This window comes from Plecotus auritus (assembly GCF_963455305.1).
Source record: "Plecotus auritus genome assembly, chromosome: 9".
Lineage (NCBI taxonomy): Eukaryota > Metazoa > Chordata > Mammalia > Chiroptera > Vespertilionidae > Plecotus > Plecotus auritus.
The window spans coordinates 150,903,912-150,927,737 of record NC_137783.1 but is presented as its reverse complement, the minus strand read 5'-3'; the positions used below and the strand labels follow the sequence as shown (position 1 = coordinate 150,927,737).

Genomic DNA, 23,826 nt, shown 5'->3' with positions numbered 1-23,826 from the left:
CTCTCTCATCGATGTTTCTAACTCTCTATCCCTCTCCCTTCCTCTCTGTAAAAAATCAGTAAAATATATTAAAAACAAACAAACAAACAAAAAAACTACTACTGCCTTGCTGGCATGGTGCAATGGCTGAGCATCGACCTACAAACCAAGAGGTCACTGGTTCAATTCCCGGTTAGGGCACATGCCCGGGTTTCGGACTGGATCCCCAGTAGGGGGTGTACAAGAGGCAATCAATCAATGATGTTTCTCACTGAAGTTTCTATTTCTCTATTCCTCTCCCTAAAAATTAGTAAAGACGTATTTTTAAAAAATCCTACTAAACTCAGCCCGGCCTGTCTCCTTAATCTACCTCAGAGGAAAGGGTCTGGAAGGAGATTATTATTATTTTTTTTTTTTGGTGCGGGGAGGGGGGTGAATTCTTAAGGACAGGGGAAATGCCAGCATGTTTCCAAGGGCTGTGGCTGGTTGTAGCCATGGGTTCTCCAACTGCATGGGAGAGCAACCTGGAGAGACTGACAGCTTAGGTCAATGTCAAAACCCAACGCAGCTGCCCCTTGCCTTTCGTATATCTTCAAAAAAAGACATTACACCAGGGGCCCTCTGCTGAGATGTGCTTGGAGGCAGAGCCGGGGGAAAGGGGGTTCTAGGGCAATTTCAGAGCTTCGCTTCCACTGTCAAGTGACAGGCTTCTGACCCTGGGGGTCAGCTCCAGTGTGGGCTTCTCCTAGTCACCGGGCCAAGAGATCTGGCACCAGGAAGAGCCTGAAGCTGTTGATCCCAGCAAATCCCATCGTTCAGTCTGGCTCTGGCTTTACAGGTGAGGCAACTGAAAATCCAAGGAGTGCTCCTGAAGGTCACACAGCTGTTAACGTCAGGGCTGACTGGGAACCCAAATCTGCTGTCCATGCATGGTGCTGAATTACACTTGGGACAAGAATGTGGCAAGTTGGAAAAAGACCCCCTAGCCACCAGTAGCTGCAGGGGCTTGGGGGGGTGGAAACCAGAAGGTGATTGGCCCCCCATCCCCAGGGCCACTGCCTCATGGTCCTGCTCAGAAAGCAGAGCCAGCCGCAGGGACTGCCAGAGCTGGAAGGTACTTGAGAGCTCATCAAATCCTACCTCTTCATTTTCCAGATGAGAAAATAAGAACCAGAGAAAAAGCAACTTTGCCAAGGCTTCAGTGTAAGCTAGTCAGTCAGACGCACTCACGTCTCCAGATTCCGGAGTTGTGCCTATTGGCAGCTTTGTGAAGCAGGCCATGCTTGGGACAATAGGGCAAAGGCTGTAAATGCAACTTGTCCCTAGTCCTCCGTTCCTGACACCTGGCTTCCCCTTCGGCCCTCCTCTCCTCAGGTCCCAGGCCCTTTCACAGCAGCCCACCTCTTCTCTTCTCCCCACCCCAGCTGAAGGCAGCAAAACAAGGGGTCTCCGCCAAAACCGGTTTGGCTCAGTGGATAGAGCGTCGGCCTGCGGACTGAAAGGTCCCGGGTTCGATTCCGGTCAAGGGCATGTAGCTTGGTTGCGGGCACATCCCCGGTAGGAGGTGTGCAGGAGGCAGCTGATAGATGTTTCTCTCTCATCGATGTTTCTGACTATCTATCCCTCTTCCTTCCTCTCTGTAAAAAATCAATAAAAATATATTAAAAAAAAAAACAAAAAAAAAAAAACAAGGGGTCTCCAAGGGATCCAAGCAGTCCAGCCCCAGGGCTCCCACTCATCTTGGGAACCTGCCAGCACCTGACAGATAAATCAGCTGTTTAAAGACTAGAGGCGACAAGGGCTCATTACTTCACAAGGCGGTCCATTCTAATACTAAACATCTCTAACAGTTAAAAAATTATTCCTTTGTCCTCAGCTAAAGTGAGTTTCCCTAAATTCCCAACAATTACTTTGATCCTCTCTGGCCATACAACAGCAATCTAATCCGTCTGCCCCGACAGTGAGTCTGGCAAGACCCTACCCACTGGCAGGGGACTTAAAGTTTGCAGTGAGGTACAGACCCCACCCACCCAGAGCATCCTGTCAGCAAGAACCAGGTAGACCCAGGGGAGGTGCCAGGCATTGCTTCTCCGTATCTTAAGGAAAGAGTTTGCTCTCACACTCTACTTCACTGAACGCAGTCAATAACTGTTCATAAATAATTTATTGCCATAAGGATCCTAAGTGCTGGAGATGAAAGGTCTAAACTGAACCTCAGAGCAGTACAATTCTCAGACTAGAGCATTTTAGAAAGTTCTATTCTTACTTTTAAATTGAAAAAAATTTTTATTGGAAAGGGGCGAAGGACAGGACAAACCAACAAGAGGAGTCAGGGAGTTTGGGGCCCTCGTTCCCCAGGACTCGAGTGTCATAAGCAGAGGACACTTCCCACGCTGCACTGGAAGGCTCACTGGCTGCTCTTTCTGAAGAAATACCGGAACGGGAAGAGAGAGCTGCAAGAAAGCAAGCAGAACAGGCTGAGACTCTAGCGGTCCCTTCTCTTCTCCCAGGTCGTATTATGGCTCCCTTAGCGAGGGGAACCACGGAGTGAAAATGCAAGTCTGGCCCTAACCGGTTTGGCTCAGTGGATAGAGCGTCGGCCTGCGGACTCAAGGGTCCCAGGTTCGATTCCGGTCAAGGGCATGTACCTTGGTTGTGGGCACATCCCCAGTAGGGGGTGTGCAGGAGGCAGCTGATTGATGTTTCTCTCTCATCGATGTTTCTATCTCTCTCTCTCTCCCTTCCTCTCTGTAAAAAATCAATAAAATATATTAAAAAAAAAAAAAAAGAAAGAAAATGCAAGTCTGGAACAGCATTTGAAAGGTACCCAAATTAGATTATCCTCAGGCAGGGGAATATAGAATTGCAATGGAATGGCTGAGCTCTAGACAGACAAAGGGATTCGCTAACTCCTCTGCAAAAAGGACTCTGAAGACACAGCCTAGATTCAGAGGGGAGAATGGAAGCGTTTTGGTAACCAAATCATCTAAATGAGCCAAGTACAATGAGAACAGTCTCTGTCCAAGCAGAATTTATGGAACCAGGCCCAATGCGGGCACACTGGGTGGGGTATGTAAACATGAACAAGATGCAGTTTTTATTAAATTCACAATTAGTGGCCTTGTGCTCAATCTCATTTTCATCATCTATCCTGGACAAACAAATTCTGCAGGTAATCTGCTGAATTTTCTACTCTATTTTCCCTGAGAGACCCAATGAGACAGACTCTGGAGCTACTTCACCCTGGGTCTCAGTTTGATGGCAGGAGAGAAGTCTGTCTTACCTCAAAAACCCAAAGAAGCCACTGGTCCCCTGGTCTGTGGGTCCTGCAGGTGGAGATGCATTGCTTTGCTGCAGTGGTGGGATAATCTCCCCTGCTAGGTTGTCCTCCCATCTAGAACCTGCAAGGAAAACACTCAGGCAGGAAGTGTTAGTCTGAGGCTACTTTCATATGCGCAGAAGGCAGGACACTCTCAGCATGAGCCAATGGCAGCCTCACGCCAGGATATTTTAAAGCCTGGTGAATTCTTTGTTCTGACTTTCCCAAGTTCATCTCAGCCCTGTAAGATGCTATTCTGACCTTGGGAGTCATTTCCAAAGTCAGGCCTCTGTGATTTTTACACTATTTAAGTCCCAGCCACCCACCACGGCTGGTGTCTTCATGTGGAATGACAACTTGTTGAAGAACTCACTTGCTCACATCCCTGTACCTGTGATCACTGCAGCCCATACTGAGCCCCCATGCTGGGTAAAAGACCAGCGAGTTAGAAGGGAAACACCTCGACATGCATTCCCAGCCTTGCTGAGCATCTGCTGCACCTTCAATATGAACACTAATGCCCCGAAGGGAAGAGAAGAGACAGCTTCCCAGAGATCGTTCTCCAGTAAGACAAAAGTCATACATCCTTTCCAACTTTTCTGTCAAACTTATCACCCAACATGGAGATGTTTTGAAACACTGGGAGCATCAGTTTCACTATCTAAAGCATGGGAAGGACATGCATTGCCTCCCTTCACTCCTCTAGGGAGCTGGGTGAGGGGTGGCTTGTTACTCAAGGGCAAGCCCCTAGACTGGAGGGTGGCCAACAGGCACCTCCATGGAAACAAGACACACCACCCACGGAGCATGCCCAGACTCAGAGCTCTGTGCTGCTCTGCTCATCAGAAAACTAAAGGGGACAGGACGAGTATTAGAGGAGAATAAATGCACTTCCCAGAACCTACCCTGTGCCTGGGCGTCAGTGCCATCAAATGCTGGAGTCTCCTGACATTCCTGCTGGGTGTTTCTTTCCATGTTCTGATAAAAAGAGGACCAAAAAAATTTTAAACTTTATTCTTATACATCTTGGGGACCGAATGCTATTTGTTGGTGAACTGATTTCATATCAGTGCTGGGGCCTGGCTTCTGATTGCTCAGGCAGGTTCTGTATTTCCTTCGGTATGACGTCCTTTCCCCATTTCAGCTTCCTAACCACTGTCCTTCTAAAATAACAAGATTTAAGAGCTGAGAATAAACCAAGCTGGTTTTAATTTATTATTCTGTATTATTGAGTGCCAACTATTAATAATGGCACAATACTGAGGTCTCGGCAATCTGGAGGACCTTAACTTTCTGTGAGAAAAGTATAATCTATGTGGTAAACTGACACATAGACTAAGTCTTCTAAGGCGGTGTGATAAGACTACCCCATGAGTCTACATGGAGTGCTGTGGTTGATGAGGAGGACATGAATAGAGCAGCCAGTCAAGGAAGACTTCACAGGAAGTGCTATTGAATGGAGCCTTGATGGATGAGTGGGATTTCGTCCTAACGAGGGTAAATTGGGGTTGGGAGGTGGTCAGAGAGCAGGCCGTTCCAGAACGGATGTGATGCACAAAGGCACAGGGCCACTGAGTACCAGTAAGTATGATCAGCATGGCTAGAGCTGGGCAGGGGAAACATAACCACAGCATAAACAACCAGCACACTACAGCACAATCTCATGATTTCTCCTTGTGCTCTCCCTTCACTAGTACAGAGCTTCCTTTTGACATCCTACAACCTGGTTCCAAACCCACATTTCCAGTAGCCAACCTGAGCGCCAGAAACTTGGATCATATTTTCTGTGGGAATCTCTACCAACTGACCACTCCCCTCACCAGGGGTAACAAAGGGAATGAATGGGTTTGCCCTTCCTTCCCATTTCCCCCAAAACACCCTTTATGGAACCTGAGGGCCTGAATACCAAGTTTTTTACCCAAGTGCTGGTGAAGAATTCTACAGCAAGGGGCTGCATACTATCCAGGTAGGTCTGGGAGGCAGAAGCATGGCAAACCACTAGGGAAGTTAGAATATAGCCCCCACCCTAAGCATAAGCTGATATTTCTGATATGAGCTTTTCCATAAACCATCAAATTCCAGGCCACATGGACAGCCACTTAAGTCATCTATCTATCTATCTATCTATCTATCTATCTATCATCTAAATCTAAGCAACTGTTAGGACCCAATGACCAGAATGACCAGTTGACCAGTCGCTATGAGGTGCACTGACCACCAGGGGGCAGATGCTCAATGCAGGAGTTGCCCCCTGGTGGTCAGTGTGCTCCCACAGGCCCCCCTCCCCTGCCTGCCATAGGCCTTGATCGCTGGCCAGGCCAAGGGACCCCACCCACACATGAATTCGTGCACTGGGCCTCTGGCATTCCTACAAAAGTGAAAGGAAACTCTGGGAAGGAAGACATCTCTTACCTCTTCTAGACAGGGTTGATATGAAATTCAGAGGGCCCAGCTCTGATTTCTAGCTTGAAGGAATGGTTCTTACAATTTTAATGAAACTATGGTTTGGGGCGCCAATCCTGATGCATTGACCCTAATGAAAGCATCTAGTAAGATTGGTAGTGGTGACCAGAAGGGCAAAGGCCCTAAGGCAGAGGTGAAGCCTACTTCTGAACCAGGGAACTTCCCCTCACAAGATAATTGAGCTTTTCTGTTCTCTTGAAATCCTGAGAGAGGTCATCTTAGGCAAATGTCAAGAGAGGAAAAAACATTATGGCCTGAAATAAGACTGAGGGCATCATCTGGGACATCCAATGGGACACAATACTCTGAAAACCAAACACAAGGTTGCTTCCGTATGTTCAGGGCCAGATCTGCTTAGAAGTGCAATTCGAGCAGAAGTGGCAAAAACAACAAAACAACCAACACACGTGGCAATGTGTTTTACCTCTAGACCATATTTCTCTCCTCCCCCATTTATTTTTAACTAAAAAAAAAAATAATATTTTTAAAATATTTTATTGATTTTTTAGAGAGGAAGGGAGAGGGATAGAGAGTTAGAAACATCGATGAGAGAGAAACATTGATCAGTGGCCTCCTGCACACCTCCTACTGGGGATGTGCCCGCAACCAAGGTACATGCCCTTGACCGGAACTGAACCTGGGACCCTTGAGTTGAGTCAAACCAGTTAGGGCCTAAAAAATATTTTTATTGATTTCAGAGAAGAAGGGAGAGGGAGAGAGATCGAAACATCATTGATGAGCTGCCTCCTGCACACCCCACACTGGGGATCGAGCCCACAACCTGGGCATGTGCCCTCATTGGGAATTGAACCATGACCTCCTAGTTCATAAGTCGATGCTCAATCACTGAGCCACGCCATCTGGGCTCTCCCCCATTTTTTATCCTTCCAACCTCTGGATCTCTAGGTCTTGGAAACTGGGGTAGCAAAGGGAATGAATGAGTCTGCCCTTCTCCCCAAAACACCTTTTATGGAACCTTAAAGACCTTATTCAGATGTATTGCATTCTTTTAAGCTTTCCCCATATAGGCTCTCAATGTGTTCAGACATGTATAAATACACACTGTGATCTTACACCCTAACTTCCCCGCAAAGGGGAGAGAAAATATTAAGCATTGGACCATAGGAGCAATTTTTTTCCAGCTCAAGTGACTTACACTGAGAGTTACTGTGATCACTTTAATTTAGGAGAAATCCTCTCTGGGAACAGGGTCTACAATGGAGACTGCCTTTGGGCTTTGAGTCAAAATCAATAAACATGTTCCTTTTGGATTTTTTTCTTGCTCAAGAGTTTTTTTCTAAACTCAGTATCAGGTTGAAAAGGTAATTATGTTGAATAAGAAACTGTGAGTACTGTTCTTGAAGGAGATGATTTGTCAAACTAAGAATAGGAAGGTATGAAGGGAGAAAGTGAAGGAAATGTTCCTTAAACAGTAATTATCTTGGTTGTATAAAGCATCTTTGTTCTCCAGAGTTTCATGTACTCCTATTGTACTTTTTGAGTTCTTCTTCCCTCTCTAAAGGATGAGAGGATAGAAGAGGGTAACCATCTTCCTAAAATCACTGCAGGACCAGTTGGCCATGCATGGCACAAGGAGGCCCTGTAGCCCACACCTGCCCACACAGGTAGAAGTCTGAGTCTCAAAGAGTACACTCTTCCTCCAACTATATGATAAACTCCTAAAAGAAACCAAATTTTACAAGTTTTGGTGCGCCTCTGCATCTCACACAATGCCTTGCAAACAGAAGACAGAAGAACCATTTAGGAATGAAAATCATTTACTTTTCTACTTAAAAATGCTTTAGGGAATTCCTGTCATCTTGAAGGCAGCCTTAAGGCCTTTCATGATCCAGCCAGTGCTGACTCTCCAGTAACACCTCCCAGCACACTTGCTCCAAGCTCCAGGGGCACTGGCTTGGAGTCACCAAATGTACTGTACTCTCTCCTCTTGGCCTTAATTCTTTGAGCTACTCTGAGCTACTATAGGAATCCTCCTTGACATCCACCCAATCTGGGTGAGGTTACCCTATGTGGTGCCTTTGTATCCTGTGCTTCCTTTATTCCTTTATATCTATCAGTAATGGTCTGCCTAGCTCACACTGCTGGCATTTTTAGGTGAGATTGTGATATCCTTAGTACCTGGCACATAGTAGACTACATAAAAGTTTGCTGAATGGATGCATAAATGTTTGCTCATTAACTGATCACATAATGGAGTCCCGGGAAGGTAAGGGCGATGCGTTAAGAGTGTTTGGATATTTAAGGTCAGAGCTACTTCGGAGAGAAAGAAGAAAAAGGCATTAAATAACAGCTATTTTTAAAAGGAAAAGAAAAAGGGTACTATTTTAGAGACTACTACGGAAAAGAAGCCCTGAAATGGAGGCGTAGCAGAATTATGAGTACCTAAGTGGGGAACAGACCTCACAAATGAAATTAAATACTATTGGGGCCAACCCATCACTGCTCTAATTAAGTTTTCTCTTTACTAGTGTCCTGTGCTTTTACATGCCTAGCTTGTCTGTAGACTCAGGCCCCAATGTGGAAGAAGGCAAAAAGGTTTCTAAAGAGAAAATTCTATATCGGATCCTACCTCAGTTCAACAGACCTCTTTTTTTATTTCAGCTACAAGTACAAGAAGCAGCTTTTTAAGCTGAGAAGAGAAGGACTCACCAATGTGTACAGTGTTATGCAGCCACTTTGAGACAAGCTGTGGCAAGGACAGAATGGTTGAATGTTGTTCCGCAGATGGTGAAACCTGAGAGTGAGTTCAGTCAACTCAGTCTGTACTAAGGACCGAGATGTGCTGGGAACAGGAATCCTGACTTGATTGTAACAGAGCAGGAACAGTCAAGAGCTAGGACACCTCCACTGTAGTGCTTACCCTGCTGGTTTCCAGGAGGAGCTTCTTTTTGCTGGGACCTTGGCTGGAAGTCCTCATCTTGGCCCTGAGGTGGGGAAAAAGCCCAGGAAATGTTACTGGCAGCAGCAACATCACCACATTCAAGCAAATGTGGCTCAAATGAATATTTCAGCAGGTTGGCTATTTTTATACCACTCTTGGCCTGCAGAATAAATTGTGTGGCCAACTTCTCTTTGGGTGCTGCTTTAGCTCACAGTAGAATCCCAATTTAGGGATCTAGTGGTTGAGAAAAGGAAAATGGGCTGACAGCAGGTATCAGACTTTGAAATACCTGATCGTGCATCAAAACCCAGAGAAAGGGAAGATATGAAGCTTTAGTTCCACAGAAAATTCAGTCAAGTGGAAAGACACAAAGCTTCACACCTCCAGTCCCCTCATTCCACCTGGCTGGGAAAGGAGTTCCCACTCTCCTCTGCCGTGTGCACTAGGAGGGTGTACAAGTCAGCTCCCTCGTGGTCTACCTTCACTGATCCTGTATATCTTGGGGCCCTCACAGTCCCAGGAAAAAAAGAAGCTGCTCTCTTGCCGAAACCGGTTTGGCTCAGTGGATAGAGCGTCGGCCTGTGGACTGAAGGGTCCCGGGTTCGATTCCAGTCAAAAGGCATGTACCTTGGTTGCGGGCACATCCCCAGTGGGAGGTGTGCAGGAGGCAGCTGATCGATGTTTCTCTCTCATCGATGTTTCTAGCTCTCTGTCCCTCTCCCTTCCTCTCTGTAAAATATCAATAAAATATATATTAAAAAAAAGAAGCTGCTCTCTGTGAACCTGGGTTGAAAGCACTCTGTGCTGTGGAGCAAACCACACCTAGGATTATTCCGGCAGCTCTCTCTGGGTGCTAATAAGAATGACTGAATTGTTTTACTGACTCATTTTGTCCCTGACAGAGAATTAAAAATAAGTAGCCTCCTCAATAGCAACTTCAACATGTTAGCAATGTGCTCAATATTCCACCTAATATCACATATCGCAGCACCTCACCCAACAACTGATACCCTCTTATAGACACTTACATTTTAGACTGGACTATCTTCTTTTTAATAGAAATTTTCTGAATATCTGGTTTTTTTAAATGTATTTTTATTGATTTCAGAAAGGGAGTAGAAGAGATAAACATCAATGATGAGAGAGAAGCACTGATCGGTTGCCCCCTGCATGCCCCCTACTGGGGATTGAGCCCACTACCTGAGCATGTGCCCTGACCAGGAATCAAACTGTGACCACTGAGCCAAGCTGGCCGGGCTAGACTGGACTTGCTGCCTCCTGCACGCCCCACTGGGGATTGAGCCCGCAACCCAGGCATGTGCCCTTGACTAGATTTGAACCTGGGACCCTTCAGTCCATAGGCCAAGGCTCTATCCATTGAGCCAAACCGGCTAGGGCTGGACTATCTCTTACAGTCGATTTCTAAAAGCTTACTGCTCACTAGGTAAAATAGAGTTACATTTTATTTGTTCTATGTTCTTGTATATCTTGGGACTTCTTAAATCCTGTGCCTTCTTACTGTGTTTTCTGGTATTAAGTTCTCATTGAATATGTATTGGACACATCTGTATAGATCTGATTGCATTTCTTCTCAGCCTTGGTCTTAATGAACAGAAGAATCCTACTTTGCTGAAGAAGGGGTTGTGTTCAAATTACATTGCAAATATTAACTTGCTTCCTTCTCTTAGTCCAGCGGTCGCCAACCTTTCGGACCTCGCAGACCACTGGTTGGCGAACGCTGCCTTAGTCCACCCACTGGAACAGGCAGATACCAATGAAGCCCTGAGAGAGAAAGTGACTCGCCTAAGGACGAGAACCATCAACAGCAACAGCTGGCTTCACAGGATGCAGGATTTCGACTCTCCCAACACCACTGACCTGTCCAGCCCTGGCCTGCTGGGAGAGATGGACAATTCCATGCGCTTTCGTTTCTTCTTCATGGCTCTTGCTGCTTTCCTCTCAGCTGAGACCTTCAGAGAGGAACCAGATGCCTGTGATTCCTCCTTTCTCAGAGTTGCTCACAGTTCATGAGGGCACAATGAACTCCCCATCTTTAAGGTGCCAAAGGCAACTTTGTCAACTTTGCAAGTAAGGGTAGACATTCTGTTAGGGACAATCTTAGAAAGTTAGTCACGGGGGAAAAGATGGTCTCATGTATCCAATTCTGATTGGACCTGGGCAGCAACAAGGGAAAATAGAAAGAGACTAGAGCAGGATTTTTTTCCCCAAGAACCAATTTAAAAAATATATTTTTATTGATTTCAGAGAACAGGGAAAGGGAGAGAGAGATAGAAACATCAATGATGAGAAAATCATTGATCGGCTGCCTCCTGCACGACCCCACTGGGGACAAAGCCCACTGCCCAGGCATGTGACCAGGAATGGAACCATGATCTCTGGTTCATAGGTTGATGCTCAACCACTGAGCCACACCGGCTGGGCTAGAGCAGGATTTTTTGGATTTTCAACAACATGAACTAATAAAGGCAATTTTCACTTTCTATACAAAGGCAAACTTACCAATCCAAGGGAACCGTCATCTATTGGTTTCCCTATAACAGGAAATTTAAATGTCATAATGGGTCAAGACATTGATTCACCTGGATTTCTGGCTACCATTTGCTTCTCAGAACTGGTCCTAGACAAAACCTCTGTGTGTACTCTTTCCCCTTCTGCCTGGTACCACCTATCCTAGAAATACAGTCTTCAAAAATCTCTTCCTCCCCTATTTTAGAACTATTATCATCTACAAGCTGAAAACTGAGAGTTTGATTCACACTATATTCTAATGATATGCCACTTAAAAAGGGGTCCCCACTAGGAAACAAAAGGTGGAACTTCAGGTATCAGTGACAATTAATTGGGGAGATATTTTGAGGCAAGGCCTTTGCACGCTTTTCCTAATCAAACTTGCAGGTGTCTACCTGTCCCATTGTAAGTAAAAATAGTAATGACTCAGGTTAAAAATTAGGAGATACTACTTTAAGATACTACTAAGGTGAAAGTCACTGAAACCTCTAAAATGGAAGAAAGTCTTCATATAATAGGTTCTTTCATTGATTGATTACTGTCAGACTGTGCACTTACTTTCCAACCTCCAATATTTATATATTTTATGGTTTTTAACAACTCAATGAGATAAGTACTATTATTATTCACCATTTCACAAAAAAGGCACAGAAAGATTAAGAAATTTATCTAAAAATTAATTTTAAAAAAATATCCTTGGGTGAGGATTAAAAAAAAAAAAAAAAAAGGAAATTTGTTGAAGGTCACTCAGATTAAGTGGCAAGGCCACCAGGATTTGAACTAGGCATTCTGGGTTGGAGCACATGCTCCTGACCTCTACACTGGGTGGTATTGGGGCCCAGTCTGACTGACCATTTTGCCATATTCAGCTTACACTACTAACCATGCAAGTTCAACCTTCCCCTTCTTCTTCTCCACCACCCACACTGCCGTCATTCTACTTACCAGGTGACAGGTTTTCATGAAACCACTTCAACTCCACGTACAGTGTCAAAACAAATGGATAGGGGATCAACATGATTTCGCCATTTTTGAATTTCAAGTGGGACACTCTCTCCCATTTGCTTTTATCTGGGAAGTGGTGCTAAGGAGTGAGGAAAGAAGTCAATACGGATCCCTGAGTACTATTTTAGTGATGACTTTTTCTCCTTTCCCTGACCAACCTTCTAAACTGTCTATGGGTTTATTGCTTCCATTTGATTCTACAATGTGAATTGTAGCTCATTCCCATCCAGAAATGAAAGGATACAGGGAAATACAACAAAGTGTTCTGTAGCAAATGGCTGCAGACTGTCCAAATTTCCCAAGACCACACGAATAGAATCCTGGAAAATGACATGCTTTTAATTAATATTCAAGAACTCTATGAGATAGACATTTCTACCATCCCCATTTTAGAGAAGAGGAAACTGAGACAAAAAGAGGTAAAATGACTTATTCAAGGTTACATAGCTAGTAATGGTGAAGCCAAGATATGAATCCAGGCAGTGGGATTCCAGAGCTTACACTCTTAACAATTAGGCTATACTGCCTATTAATAAATATTTCCTAAATGAATGAAAGAGAATGATAACATCTGCCTCAAAACAAATGAGAGCAAAAGAGAACATATAAAAAGCACTTTGAAAGCTTTAATATGATTGTAAATATATATAAATGCTCTCTAGCTACCGTTTATTGAGCTACTATGTGGCAGGCATTGCACACATCTATTTCTAATCCTTGCCATAATCTTGGAAATAAGCATTCCTCACCGACAAGGAAACATTCAGAGAAGGTAGGTCACTTGCCCAAAATCAGTCTGTGAGACAGAACTGGAATTCAAATCCAGGTTTGACTGGCTCTAAAATCTATGCTCTCTCCACTTTACTATGCTCCCTTGAGCTCTTCTCTGCCCCGTTAACTGAAGCAAAGTGAAATAAATTCTGCTCTACTCACAATTAAAATAAGCAAAAAACTGTCATCGTCCTATATTGCCATTTATAACAATCTCTCTGAGGTCCTGCAAGATCCTAATGTATCTTCCAACACTTAGCTAAAGAGCCACAAGTATCTTTAAGGCTATGACTCAAATTTTTTGTTTCATCGAGTGTTGTGTTTATGTATTTAATTATATTTGAATTCTTTGAAATGTGGCAGCATATGTCTTCATAAGCCACAATAGTCATAGATCACTGAATTGGGAAGTTAGAAGAGAAAAAACTACTTTGAAACTCTTAGTTTATCAACGAGGCAATCAAGACCCAGAGAGATAAATGCTTTGCTGAGGGTCACACAGCTAATTAGTGGCTCAGCCAGGACAGGAATCCAGAACCAGTTCCCAGAACTCTAACCCCTTGCCCAGTACTTATACCAATTTACAAAAATGTCCACCTGCTCAGTCTTCTTCCTGTGGGAAAACCTAAATCTAGAGGAGCCGAGTAGAAAAGGAATGAAAATGAAATGGGAATAAAGCAATGGAAAATGTTTCCAATTAAAATGAAGACACAGCAGCCTTGTCTCTGTATTTACAACTGAACTTCCTGGACGTCAAGTACCGGGCAGTGGTTGGTGGTGAGGTTTCCCAGAGCCCTGGAAGGCGGCGGTCCTTCCATTTCTCCGGAAGCTTTCTCTACGCCAGCTGCCACAAAAGAAAGCTGCCCATGGCTGGGAACTCTGGTAGAAACAAAACTCTCAGCCTCAAAGGTGCTGACACTTCAACTAGGAAAACTGGGAAAGAATACAGGCTTTAATTACCCTGGAAAAACAGTAAAATTTCTTTGCAGAGGAAATGTGGCAGGGAGAAGCCAAGTAATCAAGTGGAGGTTGTGACTCAGTTGGTGAGAAATAATTAAAATTTGGACATGGACACATTTCTTTCCCTACCTCCAGCTCCTGGACGATGACTTCCTTATTTTCTATATCTTCCCCTCTAGAAAGTAAGCAAACAAAAGATAAGCCAGGGAAAGTTCTGGAGACAGTAGACAGTAGAGCAAAAATGACACTGCCACTGAGCTAAAGAAACAGCTATAATAATAAAAGTGTAATATGCTAATTAGACCAGACGTCCTTCCAGATGACCTTCCAGATGAAGCTGGGGCTTTGAAGGAAGCCTAGGTCCTGGTTGCCAGAGGGAAACCGATGCTGGCAGCAGGCGGGGGGGGGGGGGGGGGGGGGGGGGGGGGGGAGGGGAAGAAAGGCCTACTGTTACACGATTTTCGTGCATCGGGCCGCTAATTGCTGGTGTCTTAGCTTAAATCAAGCCAATTGCACGTAACCATACTAGCAGTTGTAGTAATCATTACTGCCACACAGAAAAAAAAATTGTTTCATTTAATATCCTTGAGGAAGCAATAAAAATGTAATAATTTGTTAAAATCTCAACCCTTGATTACATGTCTTTTTTTTTTTTATTACATGTCTTTTTAATATTATGTGATAAAGCGGGAAGCATGCATGAAGCACTTCTGCCCACAGAAATATCAGAGTTGTCTGAAATAAAACCACTTGTGCAATTAAGCTGAAAACTGAACTAGCTGCTCTTTTCATGGAACAGTATTTTATTTTTTTAAAAGTGTTTTTACTCTTTTTTAATAAATCTTTATTGTTCAGATTATTACAGTTGTTCCTTTTTCCCCCCATAGCTCCCCTCCACCTGGTTCCCACCCCCCCCATTGTCTTCGTCCATAGGTGTTAAGATTTTTGTCCAATCTCTTCCCACACTCCCCACACCCCCTTCCCCCCGAGAATTGTCAGCCCACTCCCTTTCTATGCCCGATTCTATTATATTCACCAGCTTATTCTGTTCTTCAGATTTTTTGGAACAGTCTTTTACTCGAATGGTCAGTTGACACAAACTATGGTTGTTATTCAGACTTGGTAATAGGTGACATTTTCTCAAAAATGAACAGTGAGCTTATAAACTTAAGTATTTGTTGTCAATGATAAATTTTGGGATTTGAAGCAAAAATTTGCACTTTGGAAAACTTCTGTCCACCACTAAGAGGTTGGCAGGTTCCAAATACTTTAAACATTTTTCTGATGAGGCTGGTAGTAATATTAAATATGATTTTAAAAAATATATTTTTATTGATTTTAGAGAAGTGAGAGAGAGAGAGAGAAACATCAATGATGAGAGAGAATCACTGATTGGCTGCCCCCTGCACACCCCACACTGGGGATTGAGCCGGCAACCTGGGCATGTGCCTTGACTTGGAATCAAACTGTGACCTCTTGGTCCATAGGTCACAACCACTGAGCCACATGAGCCAAGCAAATATGATTTTGATATTGTATAGGCACAACTCGTTTCATTGTGCTTTGTTTTATTGTGCTTTACAGACATTGCCTTTTTTGAAAATTCAAGGCAAAACTACCTGCAAAAATATCATGGCTCACTTTATTGCGGTGATCTGGAACCAAACCCTCAATATCTCCAAGGTATGCCTGTATAATGAAATGTGTTGACGTTTGGATGATCTGCATAAGTCAGTGAACCAATGTTTTCCAAATGACCAATGAAACACATTATGTTACAAATCATCCTAGGTAAAAGATTCATTCAAAGAACAAGAATGACCAATGAATTTTAATGTAACAGAGCTTAAAAAGTTCATTGATATAATTTCAGATTCCTCATTGCAATTCACTTTTGAAAAACTACTGCAGTAAAAAAGGAAGAAAAAAGCTCTGGCAGGATAGCTCAGTTGGTTAGAGCGTTTTCCTGGTATGCCAAGGTTGTGGGTTTGATCCCGGGTCAGGGCACATATAAAAAACAAGAAATAAATGCAAAAGTAAGTGGAACAACAAATCTATGTCTCTCTCTCTCTCTCTTCCTCTTTTAAAAACCAATAAATTAAAAAAATTAATACATTTTTAAATTGTGGTAAAGTATAATGTGAAACTTGCCATTTTAACCATTTTTGAGTATATGATTCAGCGGTTATTACTTTTACAGCCCATGGTGTGCAATCATCACCACCATCTACTTCCAAAGCTTATCTCCCCCAAGAAATATTATAGTCATTAAGCAGTAGCTCCCAATTCTCCCCTCCATCAAATCTGGTGGCCTCTAATTTACTTTTGTCTCTATGAATTTTCCTATTCTAATATTTCATAGAAGTAGAATCACATAATATTTGTCCTTTTGTTACTGGCTTATTTTCTTAGCACAATGTTTCAAAGTTCATCCATGTTGTACATGTATCTGAACTTCACTCCTTTTGCAATTTGTTCTTATGGCGGAATAATATTCTATTGTATGTAAGTATATTTACCACACACATAACCACATTTTATTTAACCATTTACCTACTAATGGACACCTGGGCTGTTTCTACCTTCGGGATAATATGAATAATGCTGTTATGAACACTGCTGTATAAAGCATCTATTTGAGTCCATTTTCAATTCTTTTGGGCATATACCTAGGAGTGAAATTGCTCGGTCACATGGTAATTATATGTTTAACTTTTTTTCTTTTCTTATTTATTTCAGAGAGGAAGGGAGGAGAGAAACATCAATGAGGAGAGAGAATCATTGATTGGCTGCCTCCTGCATGCCCCACACTGAGGATTGAACCCACAAACTAGGCATATGCCCTGACCAGGAATCGAACCATGACCTTCTGGTTCATAGGTCGATGGTCAACTACCAAGCCATGCCAGCTGGCCGGCCAGCGGGCTATATGCTTAACTTTTTGAGGAACTGCCAAACTGTTTTCCAAAATGGCCACACCATTTTATTTCCACCAGCAATATATGAGGATTCCAGTTTCTCCACATCCTTGCCAAGAACTGTTATTTTACTTTTTTAAATTTTTGAATTATAGCCCTGGCTGGTGTGGCTCAGTTTTAGCGCTATTCCATGTACCGAAAGGTAACCACATCGATGTATCTCTCCCTCTCCCTTCTTCTCACTCTAAAATCAATAAAAACACACTTTTAAAAAATATATTTTTTTTATTGATTTCAGAGAGGAAGAGGGGAGAGATAGAAACATCAATGATGAGAATCATTGGATTGGCTGCCTCCTGCACGCCCCCTACTGGGGATTGAGCCCACAACCCAGGAATGTTCCCTTGACTGGAATAGAACCCAGAACCCTTCAGTCCACAGGCCAAGGCTCTATCCACTGAGCTAAACCAGCCAGGTCAATAAAAATATACTTTTAAAAAATTATAGCCATTCTAGTAAGTGTGAAGTGGTATTTCATTCTGGTTTTAATTTGCATTTCCCTTGAGAGTAATGAGAACAGAAATATTTTCATGTGCTTATGGGTCACTTGTATATCTTCTTTGGAGAACTATCTATTCAAAGTTCTTTGCTCTCTTTTTAATTGGATTGTTCACCTTTTTGTTGTGGGTGGTAGTTCTTTATATATTCTAGATACATGATTTTACTTATTCTTTAGATTTTAGAGAGGAAGTGAGAGAGAAGCATGGATGTGAAAAAGATTCATCGATCAGTTATGTGAAAAAGATTCATCGATCAGTTGCCTCCTGTATGTGTCCCAACAGATCAAACCAGCAACCTAGCTACATGCCCTGACCAGGAATTGAACCCGTGACCTTCCAGTACATGGGGAGTTGCTCCAACTGAGCCACACTGGCCAGGGCCTGAATATATAATCTGCAAATATTTTCTCCCATCTGTGGGTTGCCTTTTCACTCTGTTGATGTTATTCGGTGCAAAATTTTTTAAAATTTAGTAAGTCTCATTTATCTAATTTATTTTGTTGCCTAGATGTCCATTGTAAAATCCAAAGTCACACTGATTTACTCTTATTTTTTCTTCTAAGGGTTTTATCTCTTAAATTTAAGTCTTTGATCCATTTTTAGTTAACTTTTGTACATTGGATAAAATAAGGGTCTAAGTTAATTCTTCTGCGCGTAGACATCAAGCCTTCTCAGACAGTTTGTTAAAGAGACTATTCCTTCCCCTTTGAATAGTCCTGGCTTTCTATTAGAAAATAAACTGACCATTGATGTAAGGGTTTATTTCTGGGCTCTCAATTCTATTCTCTTGTTTGGATGTCTGTCCCTATGTCAGTGCCACATTTTTTTTTACACTTGTAGCTCTATAGTACGTTTTTAAATTGGGAAGTGTGCCCTAGCTGGTTTGGCTCAGTAGATAGAGTCAGCCTGTGAACTGAAGAGTCCTGGGTTCAATTCCAGTCAAAGGAACATGCCGGGGTTGCAGGCTCGATCCCCAGCAGGGGGCGTGCAGGAGGCAGGCAAACAGTGATTCTCCCTCATCATTGATGTTTCTAACTCTCCCTCTCCCTTCCTCTCTGAAATAAAAATATTTTTAAATAAATAAATTAGGAAGTGTGAGTCCTCCAACTTTACTATTTTTCAAGATTGTTTTGGCTATTTGAGGTCCCTTGAAATTCCATATGGATTTTAGAGCGGGCTTTCCATTTCTTAAAAAAAAAAAAAGCCATTGAGATTTTGTTAAGGATTTCACTGAACCTATAGATTGCTTTGAGTACTGTTGTCATCTTAACAATATTAAGTCTTCTAATCCATGAACACAAGATTTTATTTATTTGGGTCTTCAATTTATTTCAGGTGTTGTTGGTTTTTTTTGTAGTTTTCAGTGTTCAAGGCTTACATCTCCTTGGTTAAATTTATTGCTAGTTATATTTTTCTTTTTGAACGCTATTGCAAATGGGATAATTTTCTTTTCAGATTGTCTATTTCTAGTATATACAAATAAAACTGATTTTCGCATGGTTTTGTATCCTGCAACTTTCTAAATTCACTGATTAGCTGTAACAGTTTTTTATGTGGATTCTTTAGGGTTTTTTACATATAAGATCATATTGTCTGCAAACAGAGATAGTTTCACTCCTTCCTTTCCAATTTGTATGTATTTTATATTTTTGACTAATTGCTCTAACTAGAACTTCAGTACTATATTGCAGTGGTCGGCAAACTGCGGCTCGCAAGCCACATGCAACTCTTTGGCCCCTTGAGTGTGGCTCTTCCACAAAATACCACAGCCTGGGCGAGTCTATTTTGAAGAAGTGGCGTTAGAAGAAGTTTAAGTTTAAAAAATTTGGCTCTCAAAAGAAATTTCAATCGTTGTACTGTTGCTATTTGGCTCTGTGGACTAATGAGTTTGCCGACCACTGCTATATTGAATAAGAGTGGTGAAAGTGGGCATCCTTGACTTATTTCTGATCTTAAGGGAAAAGCTTTTGAGTATGATGAGTATTTGACTATGATGTTAGATGTGAGTTTTTCATATATGGCCTTTATCATGTTGAAGAAATTTTCTAATTTATTGTTTTTATCACAAAAAGATGCTGAATTTGGTCAAATGCTTTTTCTGCATCAACTGAGATGATCATATGGCTTTCCCTCCTTCATTCTATTAACGTGGGGTATATACACTGTATGTGTATATATGTTTGAGAATACGTTTATTAAAGCTGGGGACAGTGAGACAAGGAAGGAATTAGGATAGAAGAAGCAACAGGAAAGAGCTAGGCAGGGCTGCTCTGGCTCTCTAGAAAGGTTATAGAAAAAAACGAGTCTAGGCAGGGCCGCTTTGGCTCACTGGAAAGTCAGAGAAAAGGGGGTCTTGGAGACAGGTTCAAGGGGTTAGCCTGGGCTCTAGCAGGTTTGACTCAGTGGAGTACCGGCATGTGGACCAAAGGGTCCTGGGTTCGATTATGGTCAAGGGTAGATACCTTGGTTGCAGGCTCCTCCCTGGCCCGGGTCCTGGTCAGGGCACATGCAGCAGGCAACCAATCAATGTTTCTCTCATATCAATATTTCTCTGTCTTTCTCTCTTCCACTCTCTCTGAAAATCAATGGAAAAATATCGAGTATTAAAAAAAGGGGTGGGGGGAGAGATTAGCCTGGGATCAGCTGTCACTGCCCATTGCTTCCCTGGTTGCAAGACTTGTGGGGACTCTTAGAGTTTAGAAAATGCATGCCTGAGAGGGAAGAAAGGCATGGGCATACTCCTGGGAAGGAGAGCAGCTTAATGTGGTATATTATAGTGATGGGTTTTGTATGTTGAACCATCCTTGTATTCTGGAGCAAATCCCAGGAATATAAACAATGCCAACCTTCTCATTAATTTTTTAAATATATTTTTATTGATTTCAGAGAGGAAAAGAGAGGGAGAGAGATAGAAACATCAATGATGAGAGGGAATCATTGATTGGCTGCCTCCTGCATGTTGGACCGAGCCCACAAACCAGGCATGAGCCCTTGATCAGAATCAAACCTAGGACCCTTCGGTCTGCAGGCCAATGCTCTATCTACTGAGCCAAACCAGCTAGGGCTCTCATTAATTTTTTTTAAAGATACAGTTATTTTAGCCTGGCTGGTATGACTCAGTGGTTGAGCATCACTGTTCGATTCCTGATCTGGGCACGTGCCCGGGATTTTGGACTCGATCTCCAGTAGGGGACATGCAGGAGGCAGCCGATCAATGATTTCCTCTCATCAATGATGTTTCTATCTCTCTCTCTCCCTCTCACTTCCTCTCTGAAATCAATAAAAAAATATATATATTTTTTAAAAAGATAGGTATTTTAAATAAAATGTTATTTGTCAACATTTAAGGACATAAGGCCCTGGCCAGGTAGCTGAGTTGGTTAGAGCATTATCTCCATATGCCAAGGTTGCGGGTTCAATGCCTGGTCAGGGCACACAGAAAAAGCAACCAATGAATGCATAAATATGTAGAACAATAAATCAATGTCCCTCTTTCTCTCTCTCTCCTTCCATTCCTCTCTAAGTCAATTTAAAAAATTTAAAGATATATATTTTTAAATTAGTATGCATGTTACTTTAATTTTGTTTTAATTTTCATATGATAAGTTTTGACAGTTATAATCCACATAATCAAAAACTTTGAGATACTCAATAATTTTAAGAGTGCAAAGGGGTCCTGAGATAAAAATTTAAGAACCACTGCCCCAAAGGTATGCCATCACTAATTTAGGAATTTATATGAGTAATAACATATGGAATATAAAATACCTGGGAAAGACCTACAACGTGCTTCTTCAGCCAGTCTCCTGAACTGGGTGAAGGCAAAGAAGGAATTATCTGTGAGAAAATGCATTAACCGGTTTACAAAGGCTACCCCTCCAAGCTTTAAATTTACCTGATGCTGTCACCATATCTGATTTTGAATTTATACACACTGGATCCTGAATGAAGAAATCTTGTCTCTGGAAACGGGTAGGTGAAGGGTTTTAAACTCATTGCTTCCAAACAATAGCCTAAATAAAGTAGAAATGTTAAGACAATTATTAAAAAGCTAAAGATGGGAAAGACTCTCTTGCCCAATCTATAGCATTCTTTATAAGTAAAATGTTCCAATACTCAGCACCACTGCCTATGTATGTCCCAGGCTCAGTTCTGATATTCATCATCTAGACCAGTGGTCGGCAAACTGCGGCTCGCGAGCCACATGCAGCTCTTTGGCCCCTTGAGTGTGGCTCTTCCACAAAATACCACGGCCTGGGCGAGTCTATTTTGAAGAAGTGGCGTTAGAAGTTTAAGTTTAAAAAATTTGGCTCTCCAAAGAAATTTCAATCGTCGTACTGTTGATATTTGGCTCTGTGGACTAATGAGTTTGCTGACCACTGACCTAGACCATTATCCTTGCTGCATGGGGAGGATACATGGTGTTTGGGGATGATCTCTATACTTAAAGTCAAAAGTCCTGAACAAGTTTTCATCACGTTTACCTTACAACTCTGTGCACTCTCTCCCATGAGACTAATTCTATCATCTGATGACTCAGAGGGTTTTTGTTAGGATTAAGTATCTATCTCCAAATATTTCTTGAATCTATTCTCTGCCCTTGTCCTCACTTTCTCTAGACCAGTGGTCAGCAAACTCAATAGTCCACAGAGCCAAATAGCAACAGTACAACGACTGAAATTTCTTTGGAGAGCCAAATTTTTTAAACATAAACTTCTTCTAACGCCACTTCTTCAAAATAGACTCGCCCAGGCCGTGTTATTTTGTGGAAGAGCCACACTCAAGGGGCCAAAGAGTCGCATGTGGCTCGCGAGCCGCAGTGTGCCGACCACGGCTGTAGGCCAATGCGAACAGGGCTCAAGCGAAATAATCTAAACGATATACCAGTAAGTGGCAAAACTAGAAAGACCTCTGCTATTAATTTTACATGCAGTTAAGAGAGGAACACACCTCCCCGCCACAGCCAGTGCAGCAAATAAGGATGTACACTAACGTTTCCCAATGATGCTGAGGAATGCCTCACCCTCCCTACCTCTCAGTCACTCTTCCTCTTCACTTGTGAGACTGCACTGTGCCACAAGTGTCTACTATCCTCCTAACACTTACTTGTTTTACTTTTCCTAGGCCAGAATCTGCCCACTTACGGTCCTCTACGGCAAACTCTGGAAAAAGGATGGCATGTCTCTTCTCCTCCAAAAGGCAATTGGTATGGGCTCAGAGCTAAGACTCAAGCACACTGTGACTCTAAGTCACTACGATTTTTCTGTGCCTCTTTTTTTCTTTATAGAGATAATAAACCCTGCACTTTTTGTCTCTTCATATAGAAGTTGAAATAATAAATAATGAGAGTAAGAGGTCCATTGTTCTTGACGTTTAAAGTTACCTTTATACAATGCAAGGGATTGATTTCAGAGGAAGCAGAGATGAGGTAGAGAGAACAGGCACAAAGTAAAAACAATTCAGCTCCAATGTCATTACTTAGTTTCTCTGGGCTTTGGTTTTCTTATTTATACAATAATTACCAATTTTTTTCATGCCCTCTTATCTCAATCCTCACAATAAGCCTATGAGATAAGTAGTCTAAATTTGATAGATGAGGAACTAAGACACTGAGAGATGAAGTAACCTCCATAGCTTTGAATATTGGAAATGAAATTCAAACTGAGACAGTATAAATACAGACTTGATTATCTTAACCACTTTTCCACTCTGCTTCCTGGGGTTATTAAAAAGGAAAAATAATAATATAAAATCATTTTATAAGTACTAAAATACTAGTATTATCCTCACATAAAGGACTATTTTCATTATTCTTTACTCCATATTACTGATACCATTTCTACTCAGCAGGGAAAACTCTTACATGGTGGAGCCAGAAGATCTATGTGCCCAAAGAATGGAATTTCCCACAATTTCCGAAGTTCAAGCCTGGGGCTGCCAGTAAAGAGATATCCCAGTGTCTGATCTCAGCTGCTTGGGATTAGAATGACTGGAGGTTGGAGCCAGAGCCTAGTAGACTATTTAGACTAGAATTGCAGTCAAAAGTGAAGAGAAATAGTTGGTGCCAACTGCAAGTTACCAAAGGTGAAATACTGTTCATGTCCTGAGAAAAATCTTGCTGATTCTCCATGCCCAAGGCATGACAGGTACCCAGGCTAGATTTGATGGTGTTTTTGGTTATAGACGACTTTTCTAAGTAGGCAGAGAGCCCACCTAGTGAGACTTAGGTTGCTGTCACAAAAAAATTAAGATTTCAATTATTCAGAGGGTTCTTCTAAAATACAATCATCTATCCCCGCAGACTGAGGGCTGGGGCATGAGAGCAAAGGAAATTGGGACATTTGCTGGAAAGGACAATCCAGAGAAGAAACTTCATGTACTGCGCTCCTGAAAGAAGTAAAAACAGCCCTCTTCTAGCTG

General features: G+C 42.3%; 1 protein-coding gene across 1 annotated transcript; it reads right to left on the bottom strand.

Moving 5' to 3' along the window:
• Window positions 1-2,386: 2,386 nt before the first annotated feature.
• MAJIN (membrane anchored junction protein) lies at window positions 2,387-21,402 on the bottom strand (the record flags this gene model as incomplete). The annotated part of the gene is made up of 9 exons (XM_080640740.1): window positions 2,387-2,432; window positions 3,263-3,380; window positions 3,690-3,723; window positions 8,643-8,706; window positions 10,542-10,626; window positions 12,138-12,263; window positions 12,442-12,517; window positions 14,058-14,103; window positions 21,302-21,402. 9 exons carry the CDS (start codon window positions 21,400-21,402, stop codon window positions 2,387-2,389), a joined length of 696 nt encoding a protein of 231 aa, XP_080496866.1.
• Between the last annotated feature and the right edge of the window lie 2,424 nt (window positions 21,403-23,826).